The sequence below is a fragment of the Carcharhinus amblyrhynchos genome, chromosome 34 (assembly GCF_965287045.1).
Source record: "Carcharhinus amblyrhynchos chromosome 34, sCarAmb.v2.hapA, whole genome shotgun sequence".
NCBI lineage: Eukaryota > Metazoa > Chordata > Chondrichthyes > Carcharhiniformes > Carcharhinidae > Carcharhinus > Carcharhinus amblyrhynchos.
In genome coordinates, this window is record NC_137357.1 from 17,259,312 (window position 1) to 17,279,115 (window position 19,804).

Here is a 19,804-nt window from a genome sequence, read left to right on the forward strand (position 1 = left end):
TCGGGGAGGAAAGGGAGGAAATTGCAGAGCCTCTGGCTCTGATCTTCATGTCATTGTTGGTCACCGGTATAGTGCCAGAAGATTGGAGGTTAGCGAATGTTGTCCCAGTGTTTAAGAAGGGGAACAGAGACTTCCCCGGGAATTATAGACCGGTGAGTCTTACTTCTGTTGTGGGTAAGGTTTTAGAAAAAATTATTAGGGATAGGATTTATAGTTATTTGGAGAGTAATGAAATGATTAGAGATAGTCAGCATGGTTTTGTGGAGGGTAGGTCGTGCCTTACTAACCTTATTGAGTTTTTTGAGAAAGTGACCAAAGAGGTGGATGGGGGTAAGGCAGTTGACGTGGTGTATTTGGACTTTAGTAAGGTGTTCTGCAGAAATTGCAGATGTATGGGATTGAGGGTGATTTAGGAAATTGGATTAGGAATTGGCTGGCAGATAGGAGACAGAGGGTAATGGTTGATGGTAAGTATTCGACATGGAGTTCGGTTTCGAGTGGTGTGCCTCAGGGATCTGTTTTGGGGCCACTGCTGTTTGTAATTTTTATTAATGATCTGGATGAGGGTATAGTTGGGTGGATTAGTAAATTTGCTGATGACACCAAAGTCGGAGGTGTGGTAGATAGTGAGGAAGGGTGTCTTAGTCTACAGGGAGACTCGGTCAAGTTGCAGAGCTGGGCCGAGAGGTGGAGGATGGAGTTTAATGTGGAAAAGTGTGACATAATTCACTTTGGCAGGAATAATGGATGTGTAGAGTATAGGGCTAACGGTAGGACTCTGAATAGTGTGGATGAACAGAGGGATCTAGGTGTATGTGTACATAGATCCCTGAAAGTTGGGAATCAAGTAGATAGGGTTGTTAGGAAGGCATACGGTGTCTTGGTGTTTATTGGTAGGGGGATTGAATTTAAGAGCCGCAGCGTCATGTTGCAACTGTACAAAACTCTGGTGCGGCCGCACTTGGAGTATTGTGTGCAGTTCTGGTCCCCACATTATAGGAAGGATGTGGAGGCTTTGGAGAGGGTGCAGAGGAGGTTTACCAGGATGTTGCCTGGTATGGAGGGGAGGTCCTATGAGGAGAGACTGAGGGATTTGAGGTTGTTTTCGCTAGAAAGAAGGCGGCTGCGAGGGGAGCTTATTGAAACATATAAGATGATTAGAGGTTGAGATAGGGTGGATAGTGATAGCCTTTTTCCTCGGATGGAGTAAGCTAGCACGAGGGGGCATAGCTTTAAATTAAGGGGGGGGTAGTTATAGGACGGATGTCAGGGGTAGGTTCTTTACCCAGAGGGTGGTGAGGGATTGGAATGCCCTGCCTGCTGCAGTTGTAAATGCGCCTAGTTTGGGGGTGTTTAAGAGATCCGTGGATAGGTTTATGGATGGAAAGGGTTTGGTTTAGGTTAGAGGGTCATTGTTTTTTAACTGGTCGGCGCAACATCGTGGGCCAAAGGGCCTGTTCTGCGCTGTAATGTTCTATGTTCTATGTTCACTTCAGTCCAGGCTTGGACACTGGTGTGGTGTCCACTCACCTGACAAAGGGGCGAACCCCGAAAGGTAATGGGTTTACTATCAAATAAACGTGTTGGGCTTTAACCTGGTACTGTGAGACTTCTTCCTGTGGTGTCCACAAGCAGTGCAGTGATAGGTTGATGAGAACAAGGACAAAACTATTCCATCAGCAAGTTCACAACCATTTTTTCTCATTTAATCATTGAACAAAAACTTGGAATGAATAGATTAACAGTTACAACGACCCTGATAAATGCAATAGAAGATATCCCCGGCACTGAAAACAATCTCACATTGGTTCATAATGCAACATCAGAAAAATGCAATTGAGTTTTTTCTGGAGTTCTACATGCTGATCTTGGAAGTATAGGCTTACAAAAAAAAACTGAAAGATAAGATTGCATAATAACAAACACAAGCAACGACAGCGTCAGAACATTTTCTATAGCACCCTTGTAGCCGGGTGAACAGTACATGGTTTCATTGAGAACACACATCAACTATTAGAGACTTAACACTGACAACTGGCTCCCTGAAACTTGCACCTCTCAGTTCCTGCCCAAAAGGGATACAGGTCATGCCCTCAGCCCTTCCCAGGACCCAGGTGTCAGACTTTGGAGTGAGGGAGGGGAACGGAGACCAGGCCCACTTGGATAACTGGTCCTCCGTCAATGCAGGGGTCCTTCCTCTCCAGGGCGACTCACCACCTGCCCACCACCTTTTCCTCAGTCTTTGGGAAGCAGCCAGCGAGTTGCACAGAGTCCCTTCCAGGGCTCCACTTTCAACCCAGAGGAGTTTGCAAAGATTGGAGTTATTCCTTCCAGGCGACCTGAGTGCACCGGCCTCCAAAGTGGATCAGCTTCAATTCACACAGTGACACCTCCCCCCCAAACAAGTCACAAGGCCATGTTCACCTGAACAAACTGTCAATGTGGAACTCGTGCAGTCAGGATGCTGACAAAGAACATTCATAAAATCCCGACAGTGCAGAAGGAGGCCATTTGGCCCATCGAGCCTGCACCGACAACAATCCCATCCAGGCCCTGTTTCCCCGCCCCCCCACCCCCCGTAACCCCACTTATTTACCCCGCTAATCCCCCGACACTGAGGGAGAATTTAGCATGGCCTAACCCGCACATCTTTGGAGTGTGGGAGGAAACCAGAGCGCCCGGAGGAAACCCACGCAGGCACAGGGAGAACGTGCAGACTCCGCACAGACAGTGACCCGAGGCCGGGAATCGAACCCGGGTCCCTGGCGCGCTGAGGCAGCAGTGCTAACCCACTGTGACGATACTGCTGTAAATAGCTAATCAGGACGGGTATTGTGTTGAATGAAACGTGTGTGTGTGGGGGGGGTGGTAGGATGCATTCCTGGGATCAGGAATTTGATACATCTTTGTCCAACGCATGGCTGCAACAGACCTTCAGAGTTCCAGTGTGTGTGTGTGCTATTGGATACATCAGCCCAGATAGGCACAGGGCTGCAATGATCAGAAACCACCTCAATCTCATCCCTGCACCAGGCAACCCCCTGTCCCCCCCCCCCCCCCCACAGTCACTGGGAAAAAGGTGCCAGTTTCAGGCAATTGGATGACAATTTCACCAGCTGTTTTGAGAGATATATATATATCTATATATACTTTTTAAAAAAAATTCCGACAAAACACTGGCACAGAGTTGGTTCCTGGGCAAACGACTCATGGTGATGTCGCCCTGCGTTACAGTGACCGCGTGGCATTTGCTCAGTGCCAACTCCTGCCAAGGTTTACCAAGGGGTACAGCTGCAGTCTCTGCTTCCAGTCATGCCCCACTATTTCGGTTTGTGCGAAGACAACGTGAACTGAATTGGGCCGAGATTGTGAAATATCACCAACCCCCGCCCCTGCCAGCAGCACTGACCATATTCCCATTCGCAAGCAGCAGGGGGGGGACAGATTATATTATATATTATTTACACACCGAGGTTCAAAGGACTGGACCGACTGTGAGAAGCAACAGTTTGGATTCTGAAACAAGCGCCAGTTTGCGAACCTGGACCAGATATCATCTCGTTCCTCCCCGCCTCCGACCCCCCTCGTCCTGTCAACAAGGTCAGAGCAGCAGCTGCCATCACTCACTGGAAGCTGCGATGTTCACAATTCATCGAAGCAACAAACCGTACGGCCGAGGTAGGCCACTCTTCGCCCTCGAGCCTTCTCCACCATCCAGTCAGATCACAGGGTCATTCGAGTCAGAGGTTTACAGCAATGGAAACAGGCCCTTTGGCCCAACTTGTCCATGCTGCCCTCTTGGTTAACCACTTAGCCAATCCCAATTGCCTATGTTTAGCCCCTATCCCTCACCACTTAGCCAATCCCAATTGCCCGTGTTTGGCCTATGTTCCTCTGTCCCCCATCTTATCCATGTAACTATCTAAATGCTTTTTAAACTGACAAAATTGTACCCGCCTCCATTACTACCCTCTGGCAGCTCGTTCCAGACACACAGCATCCTCTGCTAAAAAATTGCCCCTCTGGACCCTCTTGTATCTCTCCCCTCTCACCTTAAACCTCTCCCCCCTGATCTGACGTGTGTGTTTCTCACCCCACATTCCAGCTTACCCCCTGATTCGATTGCCTTGTCCGACAGCCCGTGCCCCTTCCCGAGTTCCAAAGGCCCACACCCCTCCAAAGAAAGAACTTCTCCTCATCTCTGTCCGATAAGGGTGACACGAATTTTAACACAGTACCCCCCCCCCCCCCCCGGTTCTGGTTCACCCACCAGAGGAAACATCCTCTCCTCCTTGTCAACATCTTTCAGGATAAGTCACTCCCACTTTCCTAAATTCCAGTAGGAACAAACCTTCCTGAAATGACATTCCAGTGAACTCCTCGCAACCACCTCCAACACATTAACTCCCTCCCTTCAGAGAGGAGACCAAAACGACACACGGTACAGGGGACGTCATTTCACAACCACGCTGTGGAACAGAAGTTGAAACTTGTCTGCTCAATTTCTCTATCATAAAAGATAACATTCCATTAGGCTTCTTAATTACATGTTGTATCTGCGTATTTTCAGGACCAACCTGTTCAGCAACAATTCATTTCACTCCCTGCTCAATACAAACTCTCAGCTGCTAACTGAATCCACCCCTCTGGATGCCCAACATGCAGAGCTATTTGACTACAGTGGCAGCACATAGGAGTGTATGTGCTTGCTCCAGAGGATTAGAAGGGTGAACAGGGGAGGCTGACTTTACCCCAGCCAAAGAGACCACTTCCTCCATACCGGTCACACATTGCCCAGCCAGCAACAGATGCCAGCTCCTTCCCAAGTTGGTTCATCTTTGGTACTATCCATCCTCAGGAATGTCCCTTTCCCCTGCCCCCTCGGTCCCAGGAAACCCCCCAACTCTTGCTCAGCCAGAACTTCTGGCTCTTTCCCAGCGCATATCGAAAGAGGGGTAGATGTGTCCCCATCACTCCATGCCTCAATCTGCCCACTTGACATGGCGTATCAACCTGACTCAATGCAACAGACAATCAAAGACACAGGGAGGAGAGTGCGCCAGTGATTCAGTCGGAGAGAGCTTGGAGGACCATAGATCTGACAGACACAAATACAGACAGAGGGAGGAGGGACAAAGACGGTGATCCAGTCAAAGAGAGCTTGGAGGAACCAAAGACCTGAGAGAGACAAACAGAGGAAGAGGGAGGACAGCACGCTAGTGATCCAGTCAAAGAGAGCTTGGAGGACCACAGACCTGAGAGAGACAAACACAGACAGAGGGAGGAGGGAGAAAGAAATCTGGTGATCCAGTCAGAGAGAGCTTGGAGGAATGAGGAGAGACATAAGCTGCCAAGTGTTGGAGCCATGGGACAGTGAGGCAGTGAAGGGTCCATTCTCCACGATAGAGGCCCCTTTAAGAGAGGTACTCTTTGTTTGAAATCTTGCCATCCCTGTTAATCGAAAGAGAAGGGTGTGCGCATGATCAGGGTGCTTACTGCAAGTTCCGTGTCTCCACCTCCCCTCCCAACACTGACCCATCAGATAACTTGTCTGATGAAGGGTCATTCAGACTCGAAACACTGGCTCTATTCACTCCCCACGCCTGCTGAGATTTTCCAGCATTTTCTGTTTCAGATTCCAGCATCCGTAGCATTTTGCTTTCATTTATTTCACACGTGCTTTTGGTGCCAGTGCCAATGTCAGGATTGAGATTGGCAATCAGCGGTCTTGGATCCACACCGGCAAGAAGGGCTTGACCTTGCCAACTCTTCCCTGCACATGAGCATCGACAGTGAGTGACCAAGGGGTGAAGGCGGGCACAGGAAGGGGCACTGAAAGACCAAACTCCACCGAGTTGGTGACCATATTCCCCTCGAACAGAAGGGGCAGTGGCCCAGGGCTGTGCTGGATCTTCCTTCTTCACCAGCATCGTCAGGATCTGTGGCACCCACAGGGGGCACATTACAGTACATCACATTGGTGAACTACCCTGTGCCATGCTGTCCTCGTGCTCCAGTTCTTGTTCAGACAGTGAAGCTGCAGCCCTCCACATCCATCTTCAAATGGCAAAAGGTGCGTTTTATCAAACAAGTACACAAGATAACACATCCACATTTACCCAACACCATCTGTCCCTGTTGACACTGCAAAGACTTGATTATTCTGCTGATTGACTGACTCAGAGCTAGAAATAATCTCATACCTCAACTTACTGAGACATCCCTGGCTTCTCCACAACAGCACTGTTCAGAGGATGCACAAGGAGACATCAGGATAGGTGACCAAACTTGGTCAAAGAGCTGGGGTTTATGGAGGGGACAGTGGAGGAGATGGAGAGGCTTCTGAGAATGCCAGAGCTTAGCATTCAGACCACATGGCCACCCAGTGTCAACTGATTACAACTGGGCTTGCACAAGAAGCCTGGAGTTGTGGCACACATTTCACATCCTCATACCTATCAGCAAGACGAGGTTCTTCACCCTATTCCCCTTCTCTCCCCACCCACTTCCCAAGCGGGAGATGCTTTCTCAACCGTGGGACAAGGTGGACTCCAACCACCTCGGCTGCTTAGTGGGACGGAGATGAAACCGAGCACAGCCCGTCAACACTTTCTGCTGATCCTGTTCACCAAAACCATCAACTTAACCGCTGAAAAATGAGAAGCCACGCCATCCTGCATCAGCTTGGTTTGTTGTATCCTTTCACACCATCTCATGATAAGAGGGTTTTGAGTCAAACACAACTTTATTTTTCCTTATCTGGGCTGCCGCATCAGTGCGACACCCCCAGTGCTCACTTATCTTTGGGAAATAGATTGACATCTCAACAAACCCACGCGTTCTCCCGAGAGGAAGTTCTCCTGAGTTGGAGAGGACAAACAAGTCTCCATTGTTATGCTGATCCAGGTTTGAGCTGGCGAAAGTTAACTCGACTCTGAGGGCCACAGTATAACACCGGTTTGCTGCACAGTGCTACCAAGAGCTTCTGGTGAGACACCCCAGTGCTCTGTGGGTGTTTTCTGAGAATGGTTACAATCGAGGAAGGCGTAGGGCATCAGGAGGAAGGTGTGCCTCAAGCAGTCACTCAGGTAATCTTGGAGGGTGTGAGAGGGGCTGATGATACGCAGGCAAAGGCAAGGGTCAAAAGGATCCCATTGCCCGCATCACAACTCCAAGTCAAAGACTTGTAGAAATCTCGAGCATCCAAACCTGAACATCTCAAGGGATGGTACACACCAAAGAACATGGACTGTCTGAGAATGGGCAGCCTTTGGTGGGAAATTGGGGAGAGGAGAGTGGTTTGGGTAGACCCCCACCCTTATCCGTCACATTTCCTATTCTTCCCCCCCCCGAATGGAGATTAGTCTGCAAAGTTTAATACATCCCAAAAACACAGACAGGGCTCAGGTGGGCCCCACTGACCGTGGCTGCAGAAGGGATAAAAAGGGAAAACCCATCAAGTTCACCAATGTCCTTCAGGGAAGGAAATCTGCCATCCTTTCCCGGTCTGGCCGACACGGGACTCTCAGAAACAACAGGCAGCCATTCAGCCCGTCCATGCTTTCTCACCCCTCACTGCTGATCTGTGACCTTCCCTCCAGTGTCCCCTCACCCTCAGAGTCTCTGCAAGCACTATGTGGTGATCACTCCCACACAAGGCAATGTCGTCACACTCAGGCCTGACCACCAGGTGACACGGGACAGGGGTGTTTCCAAGGAACAGGTCAAACATCTCCACCCAGTCGTTCAATCCTCCGAGCAGCCGAGGGAGTCCCCAGGAGAGCTCACTCACTCATCTTGTTCCAGTACTTGAATGTACACTGATAGGCTTCAAACAATATAACCATTTGTCTCTCTCCAAACACAAGTTTCGTGTTTGGTCCAAGATGACGAATAGTCTACTCTTAATCACCAGTAAAGTGTCATCAACTGTGGAATCAAGCTGTGCTTACTCAGCAACAAGACACTCGGAGGGGGTTCCAGCAGTGACACTCAGCTCCTGACCTCATCACTGTCTTGGTCCAAGCATGGACAAGACAACTCAGCTCAAGAGATAAGAGTGACTTCCCCTAACCATCGCTGAATCCCCCACCATCAGCATCCTTGGAGTTCCCATTGACCAGAAACTGAACTGGACCAGCCATATAAACACAGTGGCTGCATGAGCAGGTCAGAGGCTGGGAATCCTGCGGTGAGTAACTCCCAAAGCCTGTCCACCACCTACAAGACACAAGTCAGGAGTGTGATGGAATCCTCTCTTCTTGCCTGGATGGGTGCAGCTCCAACAACACTCAAGAAGCTCACCACCACCCAGGACAAAGCAGCCCCACTCGATTGACACCACATCCACTCCCTCTAACACTGACCAAGTGTGTACCACCTACAAGATACCATTCACCCAGGCTCCTTAGACAGCACCTTCCAAACCTGCAACCTCTGCAGAAGGACAAGGGCAGCAGATACCTGGGAAAACCTCCCTCCAAACCACACACACCCATCCCGACCTGCATTAGAATTGCAATTCCTTCACCATCACTCAATCAAAATCCTGGAATCCCCACCCTGACAGCGCAGTGGGTGGACCTGCAGCAGGTTCAATGAGGCAGCTCACTGTCACCGTCTCAAGGGGCCATGAGGGATGGGGAACAAATGCTGGTTTCAAAGAATGGAAGTCCTTCCCAGTCATTATGAGTGGGACAGCGGCATTTCATCCTCACATCTCCAGAAGGTGAGACCTTGTAACTCGGGGAGCTGGCTTCCTGCGATCGCACTGGTATTTCCCAACTCAGATGGAATCACATTCAGGACAAAGTTTGTGGGGAATATCGGAATACATTCCTGAGAAGCTCATGATTAATGCTTTTCCTTTCCTCTCCAATCTGCAATGTTGGTGATATTTGGAGATGTGATTGATGTCAGCCTCTACTGGCTTCAACTCTCCCTGGACAACCTTCAGAGTGCCAGCCCCCTGCTGCCAAAGTGCTAGTCTCCCCGCCACCCCCCACCAAGTGATCAATGCCAGGCCTGGCTCTGGCACACAGCAGGTACCACACAGGGCCAGACCGAGCCTGGGTCACACGCAGATCTGACTGACCTTCACTCTCCAGCCTGAGACACAGATGATTGGTGGGGTGTCTGGCAGGGAGAGGGGGTTTGGGGGGAGGAGGATAAGGGGGGTAAATGGACCTTAGGGTGTGGGCTTCAGGATTTCTGTTGGGTGACTGGAATCTCCTCTACCTTTGGTGGGGGAGGCTGCAGTGCAGATGGAGGCCATTTGGCCCATCGAGTCTGCACCTTCCATAGTTCCACCCAGGTCCTATCCTCGTAACCCCACGTATTTACCCTGCAAATCCCCCTGACACTAGGGTCAATTTAGCTTGGCTAATCAACCTAACCCACACGTCTTTGGAGTGTGGGAGGAAACCCACACAGACACGGGGAGAACGTGCAGGCTCCACACAGACCCAAGACTGGAACTGAACCCGTGTCCCCGGCGCTGTGAGGCAGCAGTGCCAGCCACTGTGCCCCCAGGAAACAGCAGGCCTAATATCCAGAACTGGATTGGTGTGCCAAATGAGGCAAGGATGGAAAGATGCCCATTTCTCCAGATGGGCAGATATTATTGTACACCAATTACTCATCCTGCCTGTTCATTCACAAATATCCTTCTACAGATTAACCTGTAACTACACCCCTGTGACTGGACGAAAGGAGAGGGATCACTGCTCTTTGGAACATGACCTGTAACTCAGGGAGATTTAATCAAGAAGACAGACTTTGCAGAGAGGTTTGACCAAGCACCCAGTCTCAGGGTCTGTCCCTACCCCACTGAGTGTTCATGGGTTGGTTTAAGGGGGTTGATGTTTCGGAGTCGGATAATGTCAGGTTTGGCAACAGGGCCATGGTGTCAGTGTGAGCACCAGCACCTCCCTGTTAATCCTCTTAGCTCACCAGGATCTGCCGAATGGAATCCAGGAGTGCTGGGGGCGGGGGGGACAGCTTTTCCTCAGGGATTAGGGTGGGAGGGTCACACATAAGAGGGTGACAAGGAGGATGGCGAGTGATAGACCAGGGGGAGAGGAGGCAGAAACAGCAGAGGAAGTGAAACAGTGGGTGAGATTCCTCACAACAGCAAGAGCCAGGAAAAGGGACACCAACCCACAGCAAAGATTTAACCAGGACCTACCTCACAGAGGCAGGCATCAAACACTAACACTGCTTTACAAAAAGGGGCAAATTCACACCAAACAAACACTGGACTGAGTGCAAAACCAAGGAAGGCAGAATCCATCTTCCTTCCGAGGCTTTCAAATGTTTGGAATGAATTCTGGTGGCTGGAGAACTCAGCGGAGATGGAGTGGGGCTCGAGGGAAGCTGAACCACCCGGCAGACAGGCTCGATGGGCTGAATGGTCCCAGCTCACTCACGGCATTCCCCGCCAGCCGCTCTCACACACACACACACACACACACACACACACACACACACACACACACACACACACACACACACACACACACACACACACAGAGCAAGATGACATGTCCATTCTGGATCCACTATTCCACCCACCCACCGACCCCTGTACGTTGAGTTAGTGCCACGTTCTGACTGGGTTGGGAGTGCGAGAGAGGGAAGTGTGTGCGAGGGAGAGGGAGCAGGGCCAGGGGTGAGGGGTGAGGGGTGGTGATTGCGGACACCGAGCGCTCTTTTCTTTTGGCAACAATCGGTGGCTGTGAGTGACGAGGTTCCACCACCTCACTGCAGCTCAGGGTGACACGGTCTCCAACAAAGCCTTCCAGAAATCGGCCCAAAAAAGGTTCAGGCTAGGCTCCTGTCCCAGCCCGGACATCAGAAGAGCTTGCTTCTTCTTCTTGTTAGCTCGCTTTGTAGCGGGGACACAGAAGCGTACCTGCACCACCCCCACCCCCACCCCCCCCAGCACCCGCATTGCTGAGGGCACAAACAGAACAGTGGAATGAAATCCTAAAAACTAGAGAGTAGGACAGGACGGCTGGTTACATGCTATACGGAGGCTTCAGTATCTTCGTCTCGCCTGCGGACGTTGCCCTGTTCCTGACACCTGCCCCAAGCGTACCCTGTAAACGTTGGGCTGATGGGGAGGTAACTGAACAGTTTGTACTTCTTCAAGTATCTCATGCCAAAGGGCAAGTTGTAAGTCTCTTTGCTGTCCAGCGATTTGGCCCCACTCACTCCCGCCTTCCACTTGCGAAGACCCCGCTCTTCAATGGTTCCTGTCGGGAGAGGAAAGGTCGAGAGGTGAAAGGTCGCCGTGCACTCTCACCCCGACCCCGACCCACCGTTAAAACATTTATTTATTGTGTTTTTAGAAAGAAAGAACAGCTTCTCCACACCTCAGGTCATCTCTGAGTTCCTCGCAAACCATGTTGTGTGGTCACTGTTACAATGTGGGGGTGGGGGGGGGCCTATCTTATGCACAGCAAGATCCCAGAAACATAAGAACATCGTCAGAGCAGGAGTAGGCCATCTGGCCCTTCGAGCCTGCCCCCGCCATTCAATGAGATCATGGCCGATCTGAAGTGGGTCAGTTCCATTTGCCCACCTGCTCCCCAAAACCCTTAATTCCCTTGTCTATCAGAAATCTATCTACCTGTGAGTTAAACATGTTCAGCGAGGTAGCCTCCACCACTTCAATGGGCAGAGAATTCCAGAGACTCTTTGAGAGAAGTAGTTCCACCTCAACTCTGTTCTAAACTGCCGCACCCCCCTCCACCATTTTGAGGCTGTGTCCTCTAGTTCTGGTTTCCTTTCTAAGCAGAAAGTATCTCTCTACCTCTACCCTATCGAGCCCCTTCATTATCTTGTAAGTCTCTCTAAGCTCCCCCCTCAGCCTTCTAAACTCCAGCGACTACAGGCCCAATCTACTCAATCAAACAGCAACAAGATCACGAGTGTGTCAAGTTCGAAGGGGGTCTAGGCAGCCGAGAAAGGAAAGACCCCTTGCCCCTTTGCTGAGGGGTCAAATACTGGGGAGGGTGGGGGCAGAGATTGAAGTTGTGGGGGGGGGAGTCAGTGAGGTTTGCAGCATGAAAACAGGCCCTTCGGACTACCTTGTCCATGCCACCCAAACACGAGGACAAATTTCCAGAGGGTGGTGGGCTCTGGAAGCCAGAGTTGGTGGTTTTTGATTTATTATTGTCACACGTATGAGCAAACAGTTGAGACTGAGACACTGAGCTGGTTTAATAAAAGGTCCCCGGATCTGTATCTCAAGAGTTAGAACTGGCAAGGCCAGTTGGTGGAAAGGGGAATTAAAATGAGCGGCTAGTTTCTTTATCCTGTGTTTTTGGCCAGCAAAGATGGGCTGAATGGCCTCTCTCTCTGCACCATAACATCTGTATGGTGCTCGGAGGAGACCAGCTGTTTCAGCAATGCTGACTGAGGGATAAATATCAGATGTGACACCAGGGAGAAGGGGGCTGGTAACCTTGGAAGACCTTCACCATGTTACTATCACTGTCAGGTCACAGTGCAGAGCTCCCCACACTCTAACAGGGCTTCAGCCAGTTAAGATGCCAATATCACATCTCAGCGGCACAGGGCGAGGCACCAGCGCAGTCGCCCCGGCACCACTCGGGCACGCAGACCCACCTGGGATGGTGTTGTCCAATAGGAAAGCCACACAGCCCCCGACGAACATGGCGGTTGTCAGCAGCACGTTGAGGACCTGGTCGATTTCAGCGATACCTGTCAGAGGAAACACAAGGACAGAGTGAGTCGGGGAGGCAGGCACATCAGCAGGAGGAGCTTCAACCACCGCTCACCCTCATTTATTCCTCTAAACTCTCTCTTGTTAAACTGATTTATCATTGTCACATGTATCGGGGTGCAGTGAAAAGCATTGTTTCTGGTAGCTATATCGACAAAGCATACCAATCATAGAGTACATAGCAGAAAGGTATTTTGATGTCTAGATCACCAATCACCTGTCCTAATTCCACCCCCATGCTGACACTATAGTTTCCAAAGGCCACCAACGCCTCTACTTTCTCAGAAGACTAAGGAAATTTGGCATGTCAGCTCCGACTCTCACCAACTTTTTCCGATGCACCATAGAAAGCATTCTTTCCGGTTATATCACAGCTTGGTTTGGACACAGTGAGGAACTATCAAGGGTTGTGAATGAAGCCCAGTCCATCACTTAAAACCAGCCTCCCACCCACTGACTCGTGCTACACTTCCCGTTGCCTCGGGAAAGCAGCCAGCATAATTAAGGATTTCACACACCCCGGACACTCTCTCTTAGAACATAAGAGTTAGGAGCAGGAGTAGGCCATCTCGCCCCTCGAGCCTGCCCCGCCGTTCAATAAGATCGTGGCTGATCTGATAGTATTCAGTTCCACTTACCCACCTGCTCCCCACAACTGTCCATTCCCTTATTGATCAAAAATCTATCTGCCTTCCACCACCTTCCGTCGGGAAAAGGATACGCAAGTCTGAGGTCATGCACCAACCGACTCAAGAACAGCTTCTTCCCTGCTGCTGTCTGACTTCTGAGTGGATCTACCTTGCATTAAGTTGATCTTTCTCGACACCCTCGCTATGACTCTAACACTACACTCTGCACCCTCTCCTTTCCTTCTCTATGAACAGTATGTTTTGTCTGTGTCGCATGCAGGAAACAATACTTTTCGCTGTATTCTAATAGAGTCCTTGAGGTTTACAGCATGGAAACAGGCCCTCCGGCCCAACTTGTCCATGCCACACTTGTTTTTAAAAGCCCAAAGCTCATCCTCATTGCCCACACTTGGCCCATATCCCTCGATACCCATCAGACCCATGTAACTGTCTGAATGCTTTTTAAAAAAATAAAATTCTACACACCTCCACTGCTACCTCTGGCAGCTTGTTCCAGACACTCATCACCCTTTGTATGAAAAAAATTGCCCCTCTGGACACTTGACTATCTCTCCCCTCGTCTTAAACTGATGCCCTCTAGTTTTAGGCTCCTCTACCTTTGGGAAAAGATTTTGACTATCTAGTTGATCTGTGCCCCTCATTATTTTATAGACCTCTATAAGGTCACCCCTCAGCTTCCTACATCCCAGAGAAACATGTCTCAGTCTATCCAGCCTCTCCTTAGAACTCAATCCCTCAGGTTCCGGTTGCATCCCAGTAAATCCTTTCTGCACTCTTTCCAGTTTAATAATATCCTTTCTATAATAGGGTGACCAGAATTACACACAGTTAATTAATACATGTGACAATAATAAATCAGATCAAACAGGAAAAAAAGAGAGTGCAGAGTGTGAAATAGAACGTTATTAAAGAGGTACGGTTTGAAGAGCATGGAATGGGAGTCAAAGAATGAGAGAGTACACTGGGAACAATTCGTAAGGATTCACCAACTCTCGGCCCTGTGTGAGTAGAATTACCATGTGGAGATGCCGGGGTGGGACTGGGGTAAGCACAGTAACAAGTCTTCATTACAGATTTACAGCAGCTTTCAAGATTTAACAATTTACAGTTACAGTGAGGGCAACCCAAGGAGGTCTGATTGTTACTGATGGCACAGCAATGTCACAGGATATGAAAACAGCATATAACATGTAGAACCCACTGTCTGAGGGGTGCCACTCACTGTCTGTCTGTCAGGATAGTGGAATCGATTGAATGGCATGAAGTTTCTACATCGGCACAGCAGATGTTAACTCAAGGCAGCCAGACAATAAATTCCATTATTCCAACTTCACAACCCTCTGAACAATGTGTTCATATTCATTACTGCCAAACAACATCTTTATCCCGGCAAGTAATCTTTTCCAAGTCTGGAGTCTCACTCCATCAGGTTTTAATTTTTGTGGGAGATTTTCAAAAGCTTCAACTGCAATTCATTATTTTCTTGCTCGGGTGTCTCTCTTTTAACCCAGCCTGTCCGCCCCACGCACCCCCGCAACACTGCTCCCACCCACCCTCCCATCCCCTCTTCCCCATCCAACACCCCCACTATTCCCCCCTCCACGCCTTCCTCCCCCTCGACACCCCCTCACCCTGCCCTCCCCCCACACACCCCCTCCCCACCTTGCCCCTTCCCCCAACACCATTCTTTGCCCCCCACTCCCACCTCCTCCCCTCCATGCCCCCTCCCTCATTCTGTCCCTGATTTGAGGCTGAATGCGCCCACTTGTATGAACACTTCTTCCTCAGTCCCCGTGCTGTGAACTAGTTGAAAATTTGAAGTTTCAATTTTATTTATTAGTCACAAGTAGGCTTGCATTAACATTGCAATTAAGTAACTGTGAAAATCCCCTTGTCACCACACTCTGGTGCCTGTTCGGGTACACTGAGGGAGAATTTAGCATTGCCAATCCACCGAACCCTTTGGAGTGTGATAGAAACCAGAGCACCTGGAGGAAACCCATGCAGAGATGGGGAGAACATGCAAACTCCACACAGACAATGACCCAAGCTGGGAATCCAACCCGGGTCCCTGACACTGTGAGGCAGCAGTGCTAACTACTGTGCCACCTCAGTACTTAGCACTGAGAATCAAAACCAGTGTGACTTAGGAAGGGAAAGGATTCCTTCACAGCTGACAGAGTCACAAAGCCAAGGATCAGGCCATTTGAACCAACAAACCTCTGCCAGCTCCTAGGACAGAGAAGTCTATTTAAGCAGGGGGTCTAAATCTGGGAACTCTTCCATGACACTGACTGACACTGGCCTGTTGAGTCCCCTGGACAGTGTTAGCTCAATCAACACAGGGTCATGACAGGCTCCACAGACTTACCCGTCACAAGAGGATTCTGCTTCAGATAACTCGGCAACATTAGCCCAAAGAAGATAGAAAACCCGAGGACGAAGAGGTTCCGCGATGAATTGAGGTCAACAAACTGCAGGTTGGACAGTCCTACAGCTGTAATCATACCTACACAAAGAACAGGCCATCATCAAAACCAGTTTACACAATGGACCCTCCCTCAGCACCGACCCTCCCACAGTGCGACGCTACCTCAGCACCGACCCTCCCACAGTGCGGCGCTCCCTCAGCACTGACCCTCCCACAGTGCGGCGCTCCCTCAGCACTGACCCTCCCACAGTGCGGCGCTCCCTCAGCACCGACCCTCCCACAGTGCGGCGCTCCCTCAGCACCGACCCTCCCACAGTGCGGCGCTCCCTCAGCACCGACCCTCCCACAGTGCGGCGCTCCCTCAGCACTGACCCTCCCACAGTGCGGCGCTCCCTCAGCACCGACCCTCCCACAGTGCGGCGCTCCCTCAGCACCGATCCTCCCACAGTGCAGGAATCAGTAATGTTTTATGATCTTAGTTACAGGGAATCACTGATTGAAAGGATACCTGTTGGTCAGTGATGATTTAATTCCTGCTGTCCCTATTTCAGGCTGCCAACACTTTTTCTACCTCAATATAGATATAACCTGATCCCAAGTTCCCTCGTTTTTGCTGGCGACCCAGTTTCTCTGCTTCTCGATGTAAATCACTCTGCTAAATGGAGGTCAGCTCCTGTTTCTCTCGTCCCAAAGTGGAGATTGTTAAATCCGTGCCCTCAATCTTCACCAATTTCTGTGTTCTGCTGTGCTGGCTGGCAGGCAGAACCTGTCTCCTGTTGTCCCAGTCATACGTCACCCCGCACTGAGCACTCTCCGAGGTGGGAGCATCACATTCTGTACTGCTCCGAATCTCGGTGTGGGAACCGCCTCACTCACTGTCTCTCCCACCCTGTGCCAGTCCCCGAGTGACTCTGTCACACCCATCCCCTCCATCTCCGTCCACTCACACCATGTCTCAGTGCATGATGAGTGCCCAAAGCCCTGCTGACCCGACATCAGGAGAAGGCCCAGGCACCTACCAAACAAAGTACAGAAGAGGGCCCCGAGGACTGGGTCTGGGAGAGACGCAAACAGGGCACTAAATTTCCCAATCATTCCCAACAGAAGCATCATCGCTGCTCCATACTGGATCACCCTTCTGCTCCCGACCTGGAGATAAACAACAAAAGCATGAGCCAAGAACGTTCCCTCACGATGGGATGGTCCCGGGAATGAAAGGGTTGTGGTATGAGGAGAGATTTAAACAGTTTGGGTTTGTAGTCGCTGGAGTTTAGAGGGATGAGAGAGGATCTGATCGAGGTGTATCAAATTTGAAAAGGGATTGATGAAGGAAACGTAGACCAAATGTTTCCCCTCGTGGGGCAATCTCGACCCAGAGGTCCCAGGTACAGGTTGAGGGACGGTAGGTTTAACACTGAGATGAGGAGGGTGGTGAACTTGTGGAACTTGCTACCCCATAGCACGATGGAGTCTCAATCGCTGAATGGTTTCAAGAGGGAGATAAGTATATTTCCAATAAAAATTGGGTGAAAGGGATCTGGGGAACAGGGTGGGGAGGTGGATTTGAGATCAGCCACGATCTGATTGAATGGCACAGCAGGCTCCAAGGGCTGAATTTGCCGATTTCTGCTCCTATGTTCCAATATTTCAAGGTGAAAGAGGAGGTCGTGTGGAATACACAGCGGGAGGCTATTCAGCCCATGAACCCTTGTGGCCAAGATCAACCGGAGAGAGATAGAAGCAATGGTTTGATTACCGGACATGACTTCTTGCTTGGTTAAGAATGGAGTCACACATCAGCCAGACTGGGTCAGGATGGCACATTCCCTCCCAATCAATTTCTTTAAAACCGGTCACTGTGACTGAGACAAGCTTTACATTCCAGATTGAATTTCAATCCTACCAGCTGCCGTGGTGGGATTTGAAGCTGTGAACCCAGGGAGTTAGCTTGGACCCTCTGGATTACTGGCCCAGTGACATTACCCCGGCAGCAGAAACTCCCTATGAATACCCAGCAGGGAAGCCCGTCTATCGCCAGAGGTGTGACTCTGTGTTACAAACGGCACAGGAATATTGGCTTACACAGAACCTGCCACCCATTATTGGAATAAAAATCAAACGGTTTCAATCTTCTTGCAGTTTGGGTCGAGATTGTGCTATCGGACGTCAGAACGCTCAAGGACAGCATTCTCTCGTTGGCGGTTGGGGGATGTGTAGTGAGGGGAGGGTCATTTTCTGACCTTCAGGTCTAGGTGTTCAGAAGGAGACCCTCCAGTGAATTTAACTGGGCAATGATGAGCCAACGGGGCATCAGATTGGCACCTTGAGGTCAAGGTTTGTAAGCCACAGATGGAGTTTCTGGATCAAAAAGTAGGACCTTGATGTGGCGATGCCGGCATTGGACTGGGGTGGGCACACTAAGAGGTCACACAACGCCAGCTTAAAATCCAACAGGTTTATTTGTCGTCACGAGTTTTTGGAATGCTATTTTCAGTGCTCTGAAAGCTCACAATTCCAAATAAAGCTGTTGGACTTTGAGCTGAGACTTGTTACTGTGGATCAGAAAGGGATAGATACACGTGGTGAAGAGGCATGCCAGTGTGTCCCCCAAACTCGAGCAGAATCTCTGAAGACACAACAGTGCTCGCACTGTGACGCTGCGTATCTGCAGCTACCAGGAGCAGTGTGCAAGCAGCAGACTTAGCATCATAATTTTGGGTGTCTGGTGTCAGCGATGGACAATTCCTGTTTGGCTGTGATACAAAAGGCCTTTTGAAACTCAGCAAGAAAACCCAAAGTGCGGGGCGCATCATCCATCAAATAAAAGGTGAAGTGCAACTGTTCCCCGGGAGAAAAATGGTTCCTGAACTGGGCAACTCAGTGATTCCCAGGAAGTGTGTGAGGTTACACCAGTTCACTGAGTGTTTGCATTGAGCCCAGATCAGAGAGAGCAAGACGAATGCTAGCGGCAGGTCAGGCAAGAGTTTGTACGCTCTGCCCATTGCAATGTTGGGAACACCAGAGCCAATTTGCACTTGGCAAGTCCCACCATCGCTAACATAGCAAAGATCCAGCTCTTGTGTTTTAATGGCGCAGCGGTTGGCACTACTGTCTCACCAACGCCAGGGACCTAGGTTCGATTCCCAGCTTGGGTCACTGTCTGTGCGGAGTTTGCACGTTCTCCCCGTGTCTGCGTGGGTTTCCTCCGGCTGCTCCAGTTTCCTCCCACAGTCTGAGTTATGTGCTGGTTAGGCGGATTGGCCATGCTAAGTTGTTCCTTAGTGTCAGGGGGATTAGCAGGGTTCTGGCGATAGGGCCTGGGTGGGATTGTAGTCAGTGCAAGCTCGAATGGCCTCCTTCTGCACCGTAGGGATTCTATGACCCTGAGAAGAACAGACTGCATGGTGACCAAGTAGCGGACCAGAGTGGTCACTTTACTCACCGACAGGTCTGGGACTCACAGGACACGAGCGGGGCTACTCAAGCAACCTGCTTCCTGTTCAAGGGGCACCAATCTGGAAACCAATTGCATCCTTACCTTGGTGATTCCCAACACTCCGATGTTAGGGCTGGAAGATGTGGAGCCGTTACCCGTACCAAACAATCCATCCAAAACACAAGATAAGCCTTCAACCATGATGCCCCTACAATAACAAAGAGAATCCAGAGGCAGGAGTCACTCAACATTATACAACACACAAATCCTTCCATTGTGAAGGCCGGATCGCTATTCCTTCACCGCAATCTCAGGACAGAGTGGCACAGGCAATTCGACTACAGCAGGCATCACAGCTCAGCTCTGCCGTGAAGATGATGAGACCGGAGTCAGTGATGAAGCACTGGGAGATCTTTTATTATTCATTTGTGGGACGTTTATTGCCCATCCCTTGGAGAGCAGTTGGAGAGTCAACCACATTGCTGTGGCTCTGGAGTCACATGTAGGCCAGACCGGGTAAGGACAGCAGATTTCCT

General features: G+C 50.3%; 1 protein-coding gene across 1 annotated transcript in view; it reads right to left on the minus strand.

The window, feature by feature from the left end:
* Positions 1-10,926: 10,926 nt before the first annotated feature.
* slc23a2 (solute carrier family 23 member 2) overlaps positions 10,927-19,804 on the minus strand; it is a 60,913-nt gene continuing 52,035 nt past the window's right edge. Inside the window, exons 11-15 of the mRNA XM_080217163.1 lie at positions 19,371-19,476; positions 16,852-16,981; positions 15,773-15,910; positions 12,634-12,729; positions 10,927-11,255 (exon numbers count right to left, since the gene is read on the minus strand). Of these exons, the coding sequence (XP_080073289.1) occupies positions 11,026-11,255; positions 12,634-12,729; positions 15,773-15,910; positions 16,852-16,981; positions 19,371-19,476 (700 nt within the window). The 3' untranslated portion in view covers positions 10,927-11,025. The remainder of the gene's footprint in view (positions 11,256-12,633; positions 12,730-15,772; positions 15,911-16,851; positions 16,982-19,370; positions 19,477-19,804) is intronic.